We start from the raw sequence: 21419 nt of genomic DNA, 5'->3' as shown, positions 1-21419 counted from the left end.
GGGTTAAGCAGAAAAACCATGGCAATGGAGGTAACCAGAAGCAGCAAGATTCTTCTAAATCCTAGGATAAGGGTGGGGACAACGATAAAGATAAAAAAGAGCCTTCACAAGGGCCCCAAAAGAACAAGTTACTTACCTTCGGTAACGATGTATCTGTAAGAAACATTAGTTAGTTAGATTCCTCACCTTAGAATATCCCCAGGCGTCAGACTGGATCCGGAAGATTTTTCGTCAGCAATACCCCTTGCGCGTCGCTAGGCGTCGTCTGCGGCTCCGCGTCCGTCGTCGGCGTCGTCGTGCGCCGGGATGACGTCGTCTGAGTACTTAGACGCCGCCCTCGCGCGCTGACGTCAGTTCTTGTACATAGCCTTCCGCGCCAGGAACGCAGAGCCATGCAAAGACCGACACTGGTGCCAAAAATAAAATCTAGGGGACTGAAAGGACAACCTTAACCCTAGATGTCAGTTCGCAGAACGGGGAGGATGGGTGGGTCGGTGAGGAATCTAACTAACTAATGTTTCTTACAGATACATCGTTACCGAAGGTAAGTAACTTGTTCATCTGAAAGAAACACGTTAGTTAGATTCCTCACCTTAGAATAGATACCCAAGCAATACCATCCCCGGTGGAGGGTCTGCGAACCAAGATCACACCAGAAAGTCCTGGAGGACAGAACGGCCAAAGAAGCCATCCCTCCGGACTTGGCTGTCAAGGCAATAATGCCAGGCAAACGTGTGTAGCGAAGCCCACGTCGCCGCCTGACAGATATCCTGCAAAGGGACACCCCGTCCCAAAGCAGTAGTAGCCGCTGTGGCCCGAGTGGAGTGGGCGCGCAGCCCAACAGGAGGGTCCTTTTTAGCCAAAGAGTAACAAATTTTGATGCACAAAACGAGCCACCGAGAGATGGTCCGTTTGTGCACAGCTTTCCCCTTCTTAGCACCCACGTATCCAACCAAAAGTTGGTCGTCCACCCGGAACTGCTTAGTGCGGTCCAAACAAAAGGAGAGCGCACGTTTTGGGTCCAGACGGTGGAGCCTCTCTTCCTCTTTGGAAGGATGCGGAGGCGGAAAGAAGGTGGGCAAGGTGACAGACTGCCCAAGATGAAATGGAGTCACCACTTTCGGAAGAAAGGAGGGACGAGGCCGAAGGACAACCTTGTCCGGATGAACAGACAGAAAGGGAGGCTTTGATGATAAAGCCTGGAGCTCACTCACCCGCCTAGCCGAGGTGATGGCTACCAGGAAAGCAGTCTTAAGAGTCAGAAGACGAAGAGGACAATTGTGAAGTGGCTCGAAGGGAGCGCACATCAGGAATGTCAAGACAAGAGTCAAGTCCCACTGAGGCATTACAAAAGGAACAGGAGGGAACGTGTGAGTAATGCCTTTTAGAAAGCGTGAAACTACAGGGGACTTGAAAAGAGAAGGCTGATCAGGAAGCCGCAAGAAGGCAGAGATGGCAGCAAGATAACCTTTCAGGGTGCCCAGGGCAGAGCCCTGCCGGGCCAAAGAAAGAAGAAAGAGGAGAACCTCAGAAAGAGGGGCGGAAAGGGGATCCACAGCCTTTGCTGTGCACCATGCCACAAATTTATTCCACCGGCAGGCGTATACCGTCTTTGTGGAGGGACGCCTGTCTGCCAGAATGACATCACTGACTTCAGGAGGCAAGTCAAATGGCATCAACTGCCGCCGCTCAATCTCCACGCATGGAGGTGGAGGCTGGACAGGTTCGGGTGGAGGACCGTCCCCTGCTGCTGCGACAGAAGATCCTCCCGAAGGGGCAGACGTATTGGAGGATCGGTCAACATACTGAGTAGCTCGGGATACCAGTACCTTCGTGCCCAATCCGAAGCCACCAAGATGACTTGGGCCCGGTCGTGCCTGATCTTCTTCAGCACTCTGGGCAGAAGTGGTATAGGCGGAAAGGCGTACAACAGACCGCAACTCCACTCGTGACGAAAAGCGTCGCCGAGCGAGTGCCGCCTTGGAAATTCCAACGCGCAGAACTGCTGACATTGCGCGTTCTCTTCGGTGGCGAACAGATCTAACCAAGGCTCTCCCCACTGCTGAAAGAGACCTTGCGCCACTTCGGAGTTCAGACGCCATTCGTGATCCATCAAGCACCGGCGGCTGAGTTGGTCTGCTCTGGCGTTCAGAGAGCCCGCCAGATGTTGAACCACTAGGGTGACGCCCTGGTGTTCCAGCCATGTCCAGAGGCGCAGAGCCTCCTGACAAAGGGTCCACGACCCCACCCCGCCCTGTTTGTTGCAATACCACATGGCGGTGGTGTTGTCCGTGAACACCTGCACGACACTTCCCCTGACAGAGGGAAGGAAGGCTTTCAGTGCAAGCCGGATCGCTCTCAACTCCAACAGGTTGATGTGGAGGCGAGACTTCGCCGGAGACCAGAGGCCTCTGATCTCCGCCTCTCCCATATGGCCACCCCATCCCAGGAGGGACGCATCCGTCACTACGACATGCTCCGGTTGGGGAAGGGAGAGGCTTCTGCCCATGACCCAATCGCGGTCCGTGAGCCACAACTGCAACTGCTGTGCAGTGCCCTCCGAGATCAAGACATGGTCGGACAGGTTGCCGTGATGCTGGGCCCACTGAAACTTCAGGTCCCACTGCAGAGCCCGCATGCGCCGCCTGGCGTGATGCACTAGTAGGATGCAGGAGGCCATCAGCCCCAGAAGCCGCAACACTAGCCTGACCGAAACCCAGGATAGAGGCCGAAAGATGGGAATCAGGGCCTGTATATCCCGGACCCGCTGTTCCGGTGGATAGACCCGGAACTGCGCAGAATCGAGAACCGCTCCGATGAAAAGGAGCTTCTGAGAGGGACTCAGGTGTGACTTCGGCACGTTGATGGAGAACCCCAGCAAATGCAGGAGATCCGCCGTAGTCTGGAGGTGGGAGACGACTGCCTGGGGCGAGCCCGCCTTCAACAACCAGTCGTCGAGATAGGGGAAGACTGGAACCCCTGATCTGCGCAGATGAGCTGCGACCACCGCCATCACTTTCGTGAACACCCGAGGGGCACTGGTGAGGCCGAAGGGGAGCACGGTAAACTGAAAGTGCTCTTGGCCCACCGTGAACCGCAGGTAACGCCGGTGGGCCGGCAGGACGGGGATGTGGAAATATGCGTCCTGCAAGTCCAATGCTACCATCCAGTCTCCGGGGTCTAGGGCAGCTAGAACCTGAGCCAAAGTCAACATCTTGAACCTTTCCTTCCGGAGGAAGGCATTGACGTTCCGGAGGTCCAAGATAGGGCGTAGGCCCCCTTTGCCCTTCTTGGGAACCAGAAAGTAGTGGGAATAACAACCACGACCTACTTCTGGACTCGGAACGCGCTTGACGGCCCCCTTGGCCAAGAGGGCCGAAACTTCCTCGTGGAGAAGATTCAAATGATCCCCCGAGATACGGTGGTGCTGCGGTGGCATGGCTGGAGGGGTCGTCTCGAAGGGGAGGGAGTAGCCCCTTCGGACGATTTGCAGCACCCACCTGTCCGATGTGATGGACCGCCAGTGGAGCAGGTGATGGCGAACTCTGCCGCCCACTGGCGTGGAATGGGCCTGAAATCTCGGACTAGGAAGGCTTTGAGGCGGATGCTGCCGGGGTGGATGTGGGCTGACCTAGTCGTCCTCCAGATCCGCCGCGGCGGAAACCACGTCCGCGACCGCGCGCAGGTTGGTTCTGCGGCTGGTGGCTAGTCGCACGTGAGGAGGCACCCCTTCCTTGGCCACGAAAGGGGCGAAAAGCGGAAGAGTGCGACCACGGGGCCGAGAGGCCCAAGGACTTGGCCGTAGCCCGGGAGTCCTTAAAGCGGTTCAGCGCACTGTCCGCCTTCTCGCCAAACAGGCGAGTGCCATCAAACAGCATGTCCATAAGAGTGCTCTGGACATCGCCGGAAAACGACGTGGACCGCAGCCAGGCGTGACGTCGAAGCGCCACAGTGGTGGAAATGGCCCTACCCAGCGAGTCCGTGGTGTCAAGCCCACAACGTATGGCATGTCGCGCGGCATCCCTCCCATCGGCCAGAGCCTGGGTAAGTCGTGTCCGGACCTCCTCCGGACACAGGGGCAGCGCGTCCTCCACCGCATCCCACAGAGAGTGGGAATAACGGTCCAAGAGACAAGCGGTGTTCAAAGACCGCAGGCCCAAACTAAGGGATGAGAACAGTTTCTTGCCAAACTGCTCCAGTCTCTTGGAATCCCGGTCCGGCGGGGCGGTCGGGAAAGAGGATTGGGAGGTGGAGGCCTGGATAACCAGGCTCTCAGGGGTAGGGTGTTGGGACAGAAAACTGGGGTCGCCCGGAGCAGGGCGGTGGCGCCTGGCAACGTTCCTGTCCACAGGAGGAACTGTGGAGGGCTTGGACCAGGTGCCCTGTAGAACGTCAGTGAGGGCTTCATTGAACGGCAGCAGTGGCTCAGTGGAGCTTGCTGCAGACTGAAGCACCTCAGTGAGGACGTTCGTCCTCACAGCCACGGCAGGTAGCTCGAGCCCAAGGGCTGCGGCCGCCTTGCGCAGCACCACGGAGAAAGCAGCACCCTCCTCCGAAGCCACAGTCGGAGGAGAGATGAATCCAGTGTCTGGCGAGGTATCCAGACCACTGGCCTCCCCCAGTTCATCTGCCCAGTCCTGGGACAGTTGGGCCTGATGGGCCATAGGATCCTCGGATCCCTCCCAGTAGTCCCCATCATCCGACTCCTGGTGTAGAGGAGAAAGTAACGGAGTCGGGCGGTAGACAAAATGTGTCTCTAGCGGCGTCGATCTCGGCGTCCATCGACGCCGGACCAGCGCCGGGCCCGGAGCGGGACTGAACTGGGGCACGACGTCGATCAGGGTCGACGTCGGCGGTGGAACCGGAGTCGACGCCGGTGGAGGAGGCGTGACGAGGTTGACCGGCGTCGACGGGGACTCGAGAACGGGTCCCTCGGGCGCTTGCGGCGTCGAAGCCGGAGCCGTCAACGGCGCCGGGGCCGGAGCCGCCGGCTGGCAAGGCAGCCCAGTCGGGTCCGCGGGGCCCGAAGGCGCACCAGCGGGCTCCGACGGCGGAGCCAGGTTCCTCATGGCCGAGAGGAAGGCACTGACTTCCGCCGGCGTCGCGTTAGTCCCAGGGACCGGAGGGTATGGGGACGGACGCGGCGCCTGCGGCTCTGACGGAGCCGCGGGGGTGGAACCACCCTGACCCTCGACCGAGTCGCGCGACCGGCGAGGGGAGTCCGAAGAGCGATGTCGCCTCTTGGACTTCTTGGAATGCTTCGACTTACCCGAAGACTTTGATCCCGACGACCGATGGTGACGTCGGCTGCGGCTCCGCGACCGATCCTTGGACCTCCTCCTGGACCGGGATCGAGAGGCGCGCGGAGCCGAGTGGCGAATCTCGAGAAGCTTACGGGACCGCTCCCGTCTAGCCTTCGAGGTCAGGGCCTTACAGTCCGAGCACGACTCCGCGTCGTGGTCGAGGCCCAAACAGTACAGGCACCGGCGGTGATGGTCCGTAACCGACATCAATCGGCTACAGTCCGTACAGGCTTTAAACCCAGGCATCCTACCGGCACCGGTGTCGAAAGACAGGATCAAAAAGGATCAAAAAGTTACTCAAAAATTGACTAAAGGGGTAGCTCTCCCGGATCTGCGCTTACTGGCGCGGAAAAAAGAAGAACTGACGTCAGCGCGCGAGGGCGGCGTCTAAGTACTCCGACGACGTCATCCCGGCGCACGACGCCGACGACGGACGCGGAGCCGCAGACGACGCCTAGCGACGCGCAAGGGGTATTGCTGACGAAAAATCTTCCGGATCCAGTCTGACGCCTGGGGATATTCTAAGGTGAGGAATCTAACTAACGTGTTTCTTTCAGATACCTGCATCTGAGGTTGAGTCCCAAAATTCCAAGAAAGACAAAAACAAACCTTGGAGCTACATTTGTAAGGTAAAGACCCATTCGACAGGAGATGCAGATTGTCCAAAGGCCAAGGAAACTCCTACTACACTGCCCCTAAAGCACATGCTCCCCCTAGCACAAGTACAAGTGGTACTACAGCAACCAAGGGATTTGTGGGGTTAACCTTGGGTTCTGACTGAGTCAAAATTCAGCTCAGACTGTTTTAGTCTGTGATGATGGCATGGACCTTGCCACCTTACTGCTAAGTCCCATTAACTTGAGCAAATACAGACAACAAACAGCCCTTGATCAATAGAAAAGAAACAATGGCTTACAGGGACACAGGGGCCAGTGTTACTATGATGACAGAGAAACTTGTGTCCCCTGATCAGATCATTCTCATACAAATGTACCAAGTCATCAATGCTAGCAATGTCAGGACTGACCATTCCTTGGCAGTTGTGAACCTCAGCTGGGGAGGGGTAAATGGACCTAAAAGGGTTGTTTTATCTCCAGACCTACCTGTAGATTGTTTGTTGGGTAAGGATCTAGTAACGTCTGCCTGGGCTGTAGTGGAGTTAAGGGCTCATGCAGAGATAATGGGCATCTCTGCCACTGTGTTTTCTGTCACCAGGGCTCAGGCCAAACAACTCAGCACTGACAAGGTCCTGGATGTGAAGAAGCAGGAAAGGAAAAGGAATTGCCCTCCTCTCAAACTCCCAGTGAATATCAACCTCCTGAGGGAGATATCAGTCCCTGTGAAGGAACTGTCCCAGAGGAACTTGGGCCTGTTCAGGCAGAGTTCTTGGGGGCAGGGGCCTTCCAGGGCAGACTTGAGTTTGGAGCAGCAGACCTGCCCCTCTCTTGAACCCCTCAGACAGCAAGCTGCTGCAGAAGCAGGCAATATCAGTGGGTCACATAGGATCTATTGGGAAGATGGACTTCTGTACTCTGAGGGTAGAGACCTCAAGCCTGGGGAGGTTGGTAATACCCCAGAGGTTTCCTCCTCTCCCTAGCACATGATATTCTTCTTGCACAACACTTAGGGCAAAGGAAGACTTGGGACAGGCTTCTCCCTCATTTTCACTGGCCCCATATGTCTGAAGACACCAAGGAGTTGTGTCACTCCTGTGCCACTTGCCAAGCTAGTGGTAAGTCAGGTGGCACCACACAGGCCCCCTTAATCCCACTTCCAGTGGTTGGGGTTCCCTTTGAAAGGGTTGAGATTGACATTGCAGGTCCTGGACCATGCCACTAGGTACCTAGAAGTTATTTCCCTTAAAACCACTACTGCTCCTGTAGTAGCCAGGTACCTCCTGTGAATCTTTTCCAGGGTGGGCTTCCCTAAGGAGGTCTTAATAGAGAGTGGTACAAACTTCACGTCTAGTTACATCACTGCCATGTGGAAAGAGTGTGGAGTGGACTACAAGTTTACCACACCCTACCACCCACAGTGCAACAGGCTTGTTGAAAGGTTCAACAAGACCCTAAAGGGTATGATTATGGGACTCCCAGAAAAGCTTAGGCGAAAATGTGATGTCTTACTACCCTGCCTTCTCTCTGCCTACAGAGAGGTTCCTCAGAAGGGGGTGGGTTACAGCCCCTTTGAACTTCTGCTTAGACATCCAGTTAGGGGTCCATCGTGTCTAGTGAAGGAAGGCTGAGAGCAACCTTTCAAATTTCCTAAACAGGAAATTGTGGACTATGTCCATGGCCTGTGTTCACGCATGGCTGAGTACATGAAGGCCAGCAAAAACCTGGAGGCTAGTCAAGAACTCCAAAAAGATTGGCATGACCAAAAGGCTGTCTTGACTGCTTACCAGACAGGCTAGAAAGTGTGGGTGTTGGAGCCTGTGGCTACAGCAGCTCTCCAAGGCAAGTGGAATGGCACCCACACTAACCTTTGAACAAAAAGGTGAGGTTGTCTACTTGGTGGACCTACGTACTCCAAGAAGTCCCCATAGGGTACCTCATGTGAACCGCCTGAAACCTTTTGTGGACAGGGCTGCCATGAGCTTGCTCATGGCAACTGATAAGGGACAGGAGGAAGCGAGTGACCCTCTACCTGCTAATCTCTCTCACAACCTTGATGATGGGTCAGTGGATGGAGTAGCCTTGGCAGGGAGCCTCACTGACCAACAGCAAACTGACTGTAGGCAAGTCCTTAATCAGTACTGACACATGTTCTCCCTGACACCCAGTCAGACCATCTGGTGTATCCATGAAGTGGACACAGGTGACAGCCTGCCTGTAAAGAGGAACACCTGACCATGTCAGGGATTGCATCAGGACAGAGGTCCAAAAGATGCTGGAATTGAGGGTCATTGAGCCTTCAGATAGCCCCAGGGCTAGTCCGGTAGTCCTTGTGCCAAAACCTCACATCAAGGGTGGAAAAAGGGATGAGGTTTTGTGTGGACTACAAAGGCCTCAATGCAGTCACTAGGACTGATGCCCAAGCTATTCCAAGGGCACATGAACCTATAGATACTTTGGCCTCAGCGAAGTTTGAGTACATTGACCTGGCTACTGGCAAATCAGACTAGCTGAGGATGCCAAGCCAAAAATAGCATTCTCAACCCCAAGTGGGAATTATCAATTTATTGTGATGCCCTTTGGTCTTAAGAATGCACCTGCCACATTTCACAGGTTGGTGAACAAAGTCCTAACAGGGCTGGAAGCCTATAGTGCAGCACAGCTAGATGATATAGATGTCTTTAGATCCACCTGGGAGGATCACCTGGAAGGTTATGGAGGACCTGCAGAAGGCAGGCCTCCCTATCAAGGCCACCAAGTGCCAGATAGGGCAGAGCAAGGTTCTATACTTAAGCCACCTGGTAGCTGGAGGCCAGGTTCAACCACTGGAGAGCAAAATCCAGACCATTCCAATGGACTGGATTGCTCCCACTACCCAGACTCAGGCCAGAGCTTTCTTGGGCCTGACTGGGTACTACAGAAGATTTGTCAAGGGATATGGGTCCATTGTGACTCCCATGAATGATCTTACAAAGAAAATGCCAAAGAAAGTTCAGTGGACAGTAAGCTGTCAAAAGGCATTTGATGACCTGAAGCAGGCCATGTGCACTACTCCCATCCTCAAAAGCCCCGACTACTCTAAAACGTTCATTGTCCAGACAGATGCATCTGGGATAGCTGTAGGGGCTGTGTTAACACAACTAAATGCAGAGGGCCAGGATCAACCAGTAGCTTATATCAGCAGAAGGCTGACACCCAGGGAGAAACGTTGGTCAACTATTGAGAGGGAAGCCTTTGCTGTGGTCTGGGGCTTGAAGAAGCTGAGGCCATACCCGTTTGGCACTCACTTCATTGTTCAGACAGACCAAAAGCCCCTCTTATGGCTTAAACAGATGAAGAGTGAAAACCCCAAACTTTTGAGGTGGTCCATTTCCCTACAGGGGATGGACCAAACAGAGGAACAGAGACCTGGGAGTAACCTTGCCAATGCAGATGGTCTCTACAGATATCTCCACTTAGAAAATGAAGACTCAGCTGGGCAAAGGTAAATCTGATATCCTTACGTTTGGGGGCTGGTTGTGTAGGAAAGTAGGATCTGCTTTTATGGTTACCTCCACTTTTTGCCTGGTGCTATGCTGTTTCTGACTAGGATCCTGCTAACCAGGACCCCAGTCTCTGTGCTTCCTCCCTTAAATTGACTCTGGAGAGTACTTCGGTACATCCCAGATTTGGTACTGGTGTACCATTATAAGTCCCTAGTATATGGTACTAAGGTACACAGGGCATAGGTACACCAGGGGTCTCCCATAGGCTAAAGCATGTACTATGCCACCCATGAGAGATCACTTAAATTGTGACTACAGGCCTGCCATTGAAGCCTGTGTAAGCTGGTGCTAGCACTACTTACAGCAGATATAAGTTTCATTATATCTGGGGTCACTGCACTTAAAACCTACAAGTCACCCTTAAAGCAGGCCTTTCAAACCTGAAGTCAGGGTGCTCAGTTCTAAGTGTGAGGGTGCCCCTACATGAGCAGGACACCCCTACAACCTTCAGAGTCCTTTCTCCCGGGTTGTAAGTGCATCAGCCATTATGATATATAGATTGGCCATGCGTCATTAAGCGATGGCTAAACTGGCTGTAAAGGACCCTGTCGTGTTTGGTATCAAACTAGTTGGAATCATACCCCAACACCGTAAATGGTGATGGAGGTATGATTCCATGCACTGTAAAGCTCCTCCGGGAGGCCCAAAGTGCTCCAGGTACCAGTCTTCTATACCTGGATAGCACAACATGGCTGCTGCCAACCAGAGACATGATTCTGTCCTCCTGCTGCTTAGCCAAGCTCGAGCAGGGGAAGGCAGGACAGGCTGACAGCTTTTAATAGTGCCCAAAGCAAAGCCCTGCTGGGCCAAAAAACAAAAAACACAATTCAACATCTGATAGTTTAGCTTGCAAAAGGTCCTTCTAGCGGTTCCTAGTGTAGATGGACACCTGGCAGAAAGGATGACATTCACATTCTTAGGTAGTAGATCAAGCACAGCCAACTGACACTGCTCAAGCTCAGAACCCTGCCTTTCTGCTGGGAACAAGGATCCTCCCGAATTGAAAGCCTGATCGGAGGACAGACGCTCATGCCCAAAAGGTAGTGCCAGTTACCACAGTCTCCTGGCCCAGCTCTGATCCACTAGGATAACTTTGGCTGGGCTGTTCCTGATCTTCATCAGCACTCTGGGCAGGAGTGAAAAGGCGACAGGACTCCCACCAGACTGCATCTCCTAGTGATAGTTTACATGGGGACGCCAACATGTAAAAGTTTGGACACCACTAAAGTATACAAAAAAAGTGACGGAAAGCTTGAATTAATCTCAGCCACTGGTAATTACTTGTGGCATGGTGTGCAAAATAACAATAGACTGGGATGTGGCCGAGTAATTACCACTGGCTGAGATTAATTCAAGAATTCCATCCATCACATTTTTGTATACTTTAAAGATACGCAGCATGGCCTCCTTAAATGCCTTGCCCTGCTGCGTAGTCATCAATGGATCCGTGAACTTAAGGCGCATCGGGATCAGCTGTGGAACTGGCTCCTCAATTGGAGATTGGGCACAAGATTGATTGGCACCCTTGCAACTTCTCTTTAGATAAGAGAGTGGAGGGATGGGTCGAGCCCTGCTTCGCCTTATGTTTCCGCTTGTAGTTCTACATAAAGGAGGAGTTCAACTGCGAAGAAGACTTCTCGCAGGAGAGGCATCAATAGCAGAAGCAGGTACTCGATGAGGTGTGAGAGAAAAACATATGTGATGTCCTGGACTTCTTTCAGTGTTCTGCAATATAAAGCTTCCCAGTCCCAATCGTCTTCAGGTGCATGAGTGGGCACTCATCTCACGACTTGGAGTCGTGCCCGAGCCCAAACACCAAATTTACACCTTGTGCTGATGTGACATACATTTGTTTTCTACACTCACTGCATGGTTTACAGCCTTTAGCTTTTGAAGTGGACATCACTGCCTTGCACATTAGATTTCTTATTAAAAACCATTGAAAGAAGGAATGCAGCTCTGGGTTCATGTTTCAAGGTGTGGAAAGAAAAGAATGGACGTCAGCATGGAGGCGTGGCGCTTACCTACGACTAAGCTTCATCACTGCCATGGTGGAACCGAACTGTGCCACCTAGCTGCAGGTGGCAATACTGCTATAAAAAACTTCCAGATCCATTCCGACGCCTGTGGAATATTTTATACAGGATGAATCTGTGGTTAGGAGTATCCATCAGAAATAGTTGTATAATTCAAAAAAATACTTTCATAGGTTTTGTACACAGTTTCATCGATTTTTCCCAAGGGGTGATGGAAAAACATTTGGGTTCCGTCAGTGCCAATTTTGAGTTTCATCTGGTACTGCTTTAGAGGATCTACCAAAATCTTCTGTAGTTATTTAACAGTAAACAGAATACTGGTGAATCTTGGGACACTGTGCAGGCCAAACTCAATAATGCTGATCTGATTGCCTGATTCCAAATGTTTTAGCTGGGTACCAGAGGAAAGCTCAGATCCATTTGAGGACAGATCCAGACAGCGTAGCCCATTCCTAAAAGCTGCTCATCAGTCTGTTTTAGTCCATACTACCATAGGCTACAGGCAGGTGGCGGAATACTGGGGATCAAAGTTTGTATTGGTCCAAGGAAAGTAACGGTTCATTTCTGATACGAGCCGGAATTGGTTTACTGCTAATCATGGGCCTAAACCTGGTCTGATGATTGTGCAGGAAGTGACGCAGCTCGAAGGGATCCTGAAGCCCTTTCCTGACCTCCATTTCCAGAGTGTTGCTGGAAAGAGGAAGACCGATGATGGAGAACAGCTGGCCGACCGCCAAGATATTTGGGAGAGATGTTGGCGTCTTTGGAAGAGACCTCAATTATAGTGCATTTCGCTTGACCAGGACCAACTCCTTTGAGAAGAAAGGCTTTGACCACGGACTTCACTTCCACTTAAAGAGTGCGAAGGCTTTGCCTCAAGTTTTGACTGGACAGGGCTTCATGGGAATGTAACACACTATTGGAAATATTGGGAGCAATAAAAGAACAAGTTACTTACCTTCGGTAACAATATATCTGTAAGAAACATTAGTTAGTTAGATTCCTTTCCTTAGAATATCCCCAGGCGTCAGGCTGGATCCGGAAAGATTTTTCGTCAGCAATACCCTTGCTAGGCGTCGTCTGCGGCTCCGCGTCCGTCGTCGGAGTCGTGATCGCCGGGATGACGTCGTCTGAGTACTTAGACGCCACCCTCGCGTGCGGACGGCAGTTCTTCTACACAGCTTTCCGCGCCAGGAACGCAGAGCCATGCAAGAAACCAACACAGTCGCCAAGAATCTAGGGCCCTGAAAAGGATAACCTTAACCCTAGATGTCAGTTCGCAGAGCGGGGAGGATGGGTGGGGCGGTAAGGAATCTAACTAACAAATGCTTCTTACAGATATATCGTTACGGAAGGTAAGTAACTTGTTCATCTGAAAGAAACACGTTAGTTAGATTCCTTACCTTAGAATAGATACCCCAGCAATACCAACCCCAGTGGTGGGTCTGCAAACCAAGATCACACCAGGATGTCCTGGAGAACGGAACGGCCAAAGAAGCCGTCTCTACGGACTTGGCTGTCCAGGCAGTAATTGGCAAACGTGTGCAGCGAGGCCCATGTTGCTGTCTGACAAACTTTCCTGCAGAGGGACTCTCCGGCCCAGGGCAGTAGTAGCCGCTGTGGCCAGAGTGGAATGGGCCCTCAGCCCGACATGAGGTTCCTTAGCCAAGGAATAACAGGCCTTAATGCACAAAATGACCCACCGAGAGATGGTTTGCTTGTGCACTGCCCGACCCTTCTTAGCGCCCACGTACCCAACAAAGAGTTGGTCGTGCACCCGGAACTGTTTCGTGCAGTCCAGATAGAAGGACAGCGCTCGTTTTGGGTCCAGACGGTGGAGCCTCTCTTCCTCTTTTGAGGGATGCGGAGGCGAAAAGAAGGTGGGCAATGTAACAGACTGGCCGATGTGAAAGGCAGTTACCACCTTAGGGAGAAAGGAAGGACGAGTCCTGAGAACAACCTTGTCCGGATGGACAGAGAGGAAAGGAGGCTTAGAAGAAAGAGCCTGGAGCTCACTCACCCGTCTGGCAGAGGTGATGGCAACCAGGAAAGCAGTCTTAAGAGTCAGAAGATGAAGAGGACAGTTATGAAGTGGCTCAAAAGGAGCGCACATCAGATAGGTTAACACCAGGTTCAAGTCCCACTGAGGCATTACGAAAGGGTCAGGAGGAAACATATGAGTAATGCCTTTAAAGAATCGAGCAACAATAGGGGATTTGAAAAGAGAAGGCTGATCAGGAAGCCGTAAAACAGCAGAAACAGCTGAAAGATATCCCTTGAGGGTGCCCAGAGCAGAGCCCTGCTGGGCCAGGTAGAGAAGAAAGAGGGGCGGAAAGGGGATCCACAGCCTTTGCTGTGCACCATGCCACAAATGTATTCCACCTGCAGGCATATACCGTTTTAGTGGAGGGACGCCTGGCTGCCAGAATGACATCACAGACTTCAGGAGGCAAGTCAAATGGCATCAACTGTCGCCGCTCAATCTCCACGCATGGAGGTGGAGGCTGGACAGGTTCGGGTCCTCCTGAAGAGGAAGACCCGAACCTGAAGAGGCAGTCGAATCGAGGGATCGATAGATAGACTGAGTAGCTCGGGATACCAGTATCTTCGTGCCCAATCCGGAGCGACAAGGAGGACTTGGGCCCGGTCACGCCTGATCTTCTTCAGCACTCTGGGCAGAAGTGGTATAGGCGGAAAGGCGTACAACAGACCGCAACTCCACTCGCGACAAAAAGCGTCTCCTTGCGAGTGCCGCCTTGGAAATTCCAACACGCAGAAATGATGACATTGCGCGTTCTCTTCGGTGGCGAATAGATCTAACCAAGGCTCTCCCCACTGCCGAAAGAGGCCTTGCGCCACATCCGAGTTCAGACGCCATTCGTGGTCCATCATGCACCGGCGGCTGAGTTCGTCCGCCCTGGCGTTCAGAGAGCCCGCCAGGTGTTGAACCACCAGGGGGATGCCCTGATGTTCCAGCCATGTCCAGAGGCACAGAGCCTCCTGACAAAGGGTCCACGACCCCACCCCGCCCTGTTTGTTGCAATACCACATGGCGGTGGTGTTGTCCGTGAACACCTGCACTACACTTCCCCAAACAGAGGGAAGGAATGCCTTCAGTGCAAGCCGGATTGCCCGCAGCTCCAATAGATTGATATGGAGCCGGGACTCTGCCGGAGACCAGAGGCCTCTGATCTCCGCCTCTCCCATGTGGCCCCCCCCATTCCAGGAGGGACACATCCGTCACCACTACATGCTCTGGTTGGGGATGGGAGAGGGATCTGCCACTGACCCAATCGCAGTCCGTGAGCCACCACTGCAACTGCCTTGCAGTGCCCTCCGAGATAAGGACGTGGTCGGACAGGTTGCACTGTAGAGCCCGCATCCGCCACCTGGCGTGATGTACCAGCAGGATGCAGGAGGCCATCAGACCCAGCAGCCGCAGCACCAACCTGACTAAAACTTGGGATAAAGGCTGAAAGATCGGAATCAGAGCCTGAATAGCCCGAACCCGCTGTTCCGGAGGATAGACCCGAAACAGCGCCGAGTCCAGAACCGCTCCGATGAAAAGGAGCTTCTGGGAGGGACTCAGATGCGACTTCGGCACGTTGATGGAGAACCCCAGCAAATGCAGGTCGGCCGGCCGTAGTCTGGAGGTGGGAGACGACTGCCTGGGGCGAGCCTGCCTTTAACAACCAGTCGTCGAGATAGGGCAAGACTGGAACCCCTAATCTGCGCAGATGAGCTGCGACCACCGCCATCACTTTCGTGAACACCCGAGGGGCACTGGTGAGGCCGAAGGGGAGCACGGTAAACTGAAAGTGCTCGTGGCCTACCGTGAACCGCAGATAACGCCGGTGAGCCGGCAGGACGGGAATGTGGAAATATGCGTCCTGCAAGTCCAATGCTACCATCCAGTCTCCGGGGTCTAAGGCAGCCAGAACCTGAGCTAAGGTGAGCATTTTTAACTTCTCCTTCCAGAGGAAGGCGTTGATGCTCCTGAGGTCCAAGATAGGGCGGGGGCCCCCTTTGCCCTTCTTGGGTACAAGAAAGTAGTGGGAATAACAACCCGACCTACTTCTGGGCCAGGAACACGCTCGATGGCCCCCTTGGCCAAGAGGGCCATAACATCCTCCTGCAGAAGTTGCAAGTGATCCCCCGACATGCGGTGGTACTGCGGTAGCATGGCTGGAGGGGTCGCCTCGAAGGGGAGGGAGTAGCCCCTTCGGACAAATTGCAGCACCCACCTGTCCGACGTGATGGTACGGCAGTGGAGCAGGTGATGGCGAACCCTGCCTCCCACTGGCGTGGAATGGGCCTGAAAGGTCAGACTAGGAAGGCTTTGAGGCAGATGCTGCTGGGGCAGATGTGGTCTGACCAGCTCTCTGTCCTCCTGCTCCGCCTCGGCGGAATCCACGTCCGCGTTGAGGCTGGTTCTGCGGCCTGTCGCTAGACGGACGTGTGGGGGCGCCCCTTCCTTGGCCACGAAAGGGGCGAAAAGCGGAAGTTTGCGGGCGTGGGCCGAGAGGCCCAAGGACTAGGCCGAAGCCCTGGAGTCCTTAAAGCGCTCCAGCGCACTATCCGCTTTGTCGCCAAAAAGGCGACGGTCATCGAAGGGCATGTCCATGAGGGTGCTCTGGACATCCCCAGAGAAATTCGTGGATCTCAGCCAAGCGTGGCAACGAATCGCCACCATCGTTGTAATCCCCCTACCCAGCGAGTCCGTGGTGTCAAGCCCACATCGAATCTAGTACCGTGCTGCATCCCGCCCCTTAGCGAGAGCCTGGGCGAGCCGTGTCCGGGCCTCCTCTGGACACTGAGGCAGCATGTCCGCCACTGTATCCCATAAGGAGTGGGTGTAACGGTCCAAAAGGCACGCGGTGCTGATAGACCGCAACCCCAAACTAAGGGAGGAAAACAGCTTCTTCCCAAACTGTTCCAACCTTTTGGATTCCCGATACGGAGGAGCGGACGGGAAGGCGGTCTGGGACAGAGGCCTGGATAACCAGGCTCTCAGGGGTGGGGTGCACCGACAGAAAGGTGGGGTCACCCGGTGCAGGGTGGTGGCGCCGGGCCACATTCCGGTCCACAGGAGTGATTGTGGAGGGCTTGGACCAGGTGCCCATCAGAACGTCAGTCAGTGCTTCATTGGACTACAGCAGAGGCTCCGAAGAGCTTACTGGCGGTTGAAGCACTTCAGTGAGGAGGTTAGTCCTCACGGACACTGCAGGGAGCTCCAGATGAAGGGCTTCGGCAGCCCTGCGCAGCACCACAGAATAGGTAGCCCCTCCTGCGTAGCCACGGAGGGAGGAGAGATGAAGCCAGTGTCAGGGGAGGTGCAGAGACCACTGGCATCCCCCAGCTCTTCTGCCCAGTCCTGATCAAACTGGCACTGCTGTGCCAGAGGGTCCTCAGACCCCTCCCAGTCGTCCTCGTCATCCGACTCCTGGTAGACAGGCTGAAAGGTCAGATGAATTGCTCATCCATCGGCGCCGGGCAGCGCCACTCTGACGCCGGACCGGGGCTGAACCTGGGGACGACGTCGTCCAAAGACGGCACCAGATCGACTCGAAAGAGGAACCAAAAAAGTTCCAAAAGTTTAGTCAAAAAGTGACTAAAGGGTATGCTCTTCCCGGATCTGCGCTTGCTGGCGTGGGAAAAAGAAGAACTGATGTCAGCGCGCGAGGGCGGCATCTAAGTACTCAGACGACGTCATCCCGGCGATCACGACGCCAACGACGGATGCGTAGCCGCAGACGACGCCTAGCGACGCGCAAGGGTATTGCTGACGAAAAATCTTTCCGGATCCAGCCTGACGCCTGGGGATATTCTAAGGTAAGGAATCTAACTAACGTGTTTCTTTCAGATACAGTATTTTGGGGCTCTGAACCAAGTGGTGGAAAAAAAGTAACTGGCAGTAGGAGCAGGAAGGCGCTATTTATACTCTTGGGTGAGGACACTTCTGATTGGTGCTACAAGGTGCCTCTGTGACTGGCAATAAAAATGCTTCATGGATCCTCGACTTTGCAGGTGGTGCTTTTCAAAGTAAGGATCTACAGAATAGTGTTCATTTAACTGAAAATATTGGGGAGAGGATGTGGCCTTACGGCCAGAGCTGACGACTTTGGAGCTGGGAACCAGGATCGAGCCTCGGCGTCAGCTCAGCTTCCTGTGATTGTGGGCTAATCACTTAATCTCTCCGTGCCTACCAAAAAATGAATGTGTCCTTGTGTACCTTCAGGTCGAGTTTCCTTTATAGAAATAAATACATTGTAAAAAAAAAAAAAAAAAAAAACAGGCCTACTCTTCATTTAATGCCGAAGTGATGGGTCTGCAGTCTCCATTCAAATAGCTCCTTATTTTACTGTGAGCTGGCATCTTCCAGCAGGGATCAGACCATCTCGCCTACACCATTAGTCACATAATTAAATAGCAGGCATACAATTGTAAAGTGTGCAGTTTCAAGGCAGCCTCTTCTGGAGAGTAAATGCATTTGCAACGATAAGTAATACAAAAACAAGACAGCGAATTCAATTTTGCCTCGGAATAAACTGCAAACCTAATTTGGAATAAACGCGCTGCAGGAGCACATGTAATCCTTTAATGGCGACAAAAGGACGAGGAAAAATCAATTTGAATTCAGAACAAAAGCCGAACCATAAAAGGCCTGCGGCTCTGCAAATGTTTACTCTCGTTCCCTGGAGAGCGCTCCTCTGTGGGGGCGGACTCCGCGGCTGTTTATTCAGTTGCGGAAGTCAAAAAACACAATGATGCTTCCATGTCAATATGCAAGTCATGCAAAACTCCATACCTCATCCTTCCCCAGGGCCTTCAGGTGGTCCAGGATCTGCCCTATCACCGTCTCACACAGCCGGTTTATTTCACTCAAGAACTTGGTGTCTCCGCCATAAAGATTGTCATTGGAATCAACTGAAAAAAGACAACATTTTGACATGAGATGAAGCGCTGATGCCTTCTGACAGCACATTAGATCACAGTGCACGGATATGCAGACACATACAGATCACAGTGCACGGATATGCAGACACATACAGATCACATTGCACTGATATGCAGACACATACAGATCACAGCGCACTGATATGCAGACACATACAGATCACAGTGCACTGATATGCAGACCCATACAGATCACAGTGCACTGATATGCAGACACATACAGATCACAGTGCACTGATATGCAGACACATACAGATCACAGCGCACTGATATGCAGACCCATACAGATCACAGTGCACTGATATGCAGACACATACAGATCACAGTGCACTGATATGCAGACACATACAGATCACAGCGCACTGATATGCAGACACATACAGATCACAGCGCACTGATATGCAGACACATACAGATCACAGTGCACTGATATGCAGACACATACAGATCACATTGCACTGATATGCAGACACATACAGATCACAGCGCACTGATATGCAGACACATACAGATCACAGCGCACTGATATGCAGACCCATACAGATCACAGCGCACTGATATGCAGACACATACAGATCACAGCGCACGGATATGCAGACACATACAGATCACAGCGCACTGATATGCAGACACATACAGATCACATTGCACTGATATGCAGACACATACAGATCACAGTGCACTGATATGCAGACACATACAGATCACAGCGCACTGATATGCAGACACATACAGATCACAGCGCACTGATATGCAGACACATACAGATCACAGCGCACTGATATGCAGACACATACAGATCACAGCGCACTGATATGCAGACACATACAGATCACAGCGCACTGATATGCAGACACATACAGATCACAGCGCACTGATATGCAGACACATACAGATCACAGTGCACTGATATGCAGACACATACAGATCACATTGCACTGATATGCAGACACATACAGATCACAGCACACTGATATGCAGACACATACAGATCACAGAGCACTGATATGCAGACACATACAGATCACAGCGCACTGATATGCAGACACATACAGATCACAGCGCACTGATATGCAGACACATACAGATCACAGCGCACTGATATGCAGACACATACAGATCACAGTGCACTGATATGCAGACACATACAGATCACAGCGCACTGATATGCAGACACATACAGATCACAGTGCACTGATATGCAGACACATACAGATCACAGTGCACTGATATGCAGACACATACAGATCACAGTGCACTGATATGCAGACACATACAGATCACAGTGCACTGATATGCAGACACATACAGATCACAGTGCACTGATATGCAGACACATACAGATCACAGTGCACTGATATGCAGACACATACAGATCACAGCGCACTGATATGCAGACACATACAGATCACAGTGCACTGATATGCAGACACATACAGATCACAGTGCACTGATATGCAGACACATACAGATCACAGTGCACTGATATGCAGACACATACAGATCACAGTGGTATATCTGGTCTTCCAGGTTTTAGGACTGGCGCTAACAAAAACTGGTTAATTTTATTAAAATTCTACGCATAATATACTTACTTACAGATAGCTCTCTACATCCGTTTGTCTGTTCATGTGTCATTCATGTTTTTCTTCCACTAATTACAGCATTTGGCAGTGGGTCAGCCCCCTTCAGCAAATGGCTAGCTTCGCTGAGAAATTCTGCCCTTTCATAGGGTCCACATCCATACGCAAATCAATTCCCTCAAGTGTGAGGAATTACTATGCTAATTAGTATTTTTTGAAACCCATACCATTTCTGCTTTAGCCGTTGTCCCCCCCTCCCCCCCCACCCCCCACCCCCAGCTTGATGAGGGCCGGATTGATGGGTAACCCCAACAAAGATCTACAATGACAATACACTGACAAAGCCAAACGGCTGGCGGCCAGCCCAGACATCTTGGCTTTGCCAATGCTTGGTAATTTGTGCCCAGGGTGCAGGTCGTGGTCACCGGCACTCATTTTTGAGGAGGATGACTTCCTTTTCCATCCTTGGACCCAGTGCAAGAAAGGGAAAGGTAGAATAAGTAGACATGTGGAGGAAGAGGAAGGTAGAAGCGCCATGACAAAGGAAGAACAAGCATTTGCAATGCATTAGGTCTCGCATTTACGCGAGTTTGAGCTATTGACATTGCAAATAACAATGCCTATTGGCATTGTCATTTACAATGCCAATAGCTTTAACTCGTGTAACTGCGAGACCTATTGCATTGCAAATGCTTGTTCTTAGGAAGCATACTATTAGCACGGGCTGTAACCTTGGAGAGATATTCGCTGTCTCAGTGCTCGTATATCAAATTTGGTATTTGTAAGGATACCACTGCTGTGTGCGTCTTTGGAGAGCACTGTGCGTGTATTGAGGCTCAAACATTTTGCAGTATCTTACAATTAATTATTAATATAATGGATTGTCTTAAAAACAACACAGTAGGAAAAAGTTCCATTTTAATAACAGCCCAAAGGAAAGTACAAGCTGTGGCTAAGACAACAAAACATTGTTTATTTGAGTACTACGTATATATAAGATAGCACGAGTGATAGCGCTGCTTTCTCAGGCTTCGCACATTAGTTGTGTTACTTTGAGGGATACTGCTGCTGTCTTTATACTTTTAAAGTACTTTATGTGTATTTTGAGGTAGCACGAGTGTTAGCCCTACTGTGTTAATCCTTGCATATTAGTTGTGTTATCTGAAAACATCTGCTGCTCTCTCAGTGGATGGTGCAGATGTAAACCTGACCTTAAGGATGACGAGACAGAGCAAACTTGTGCCTGTAGATTAAATGTGCTTGTGTTATAAAGTATAAGAGATGGTATTTTATTTGCAATGCGTGGTGTGCTGCGCGCTGTGTAAAGTAAGTTACCATAATTGTGAGAACAGACAAGGGGTTTGTAAGCAATAACGCTACC

The 21419-nt window shown here is 52.0% G+C and overlaps 1 protein-coding gene across 2 annotated transcripts in view; it reads right to left on the bottom strand.

Annotated features, from left to right (window-relative positions):
• VPS35L (VPS35 endosomal protein sorting factor like) overlaps window positions 1-21419 on the bottom strand; it is a 476592-nt gene that overhangs the window by 100678 nt on the left and 354495 nt on the right. For both annotated transcript variants that reach the window (XM_085629064.1, XM_085629063.1), the window contains one exon: window positions 18307-18425. In XM_085629064.1, the coding sequence (XP_085485190.1) occupies window positions 18307-18425 (119 nt within the window). The remainder of the gene's footprint in view (window positions 1-18306; window positions 18426-21419) is intronic.

The sequence above is a fragment of the Triturus cristatus genome, chromosome 10 (genome assembly GCF_964204655.1).
Source record: "Triturus cristatus chromosome 10, aTriCri1.1, whole genome shotgun sequence".
NCBI classification, from domain to species: Eukaryota; Metazoa; Chordata; class Amphibia; order Caudata; family Salamandridae; genus Triturus; species Triturus cristatus.
This window is presented reverse-complemented; position numbering and strand designations above follow the sequence as displayed.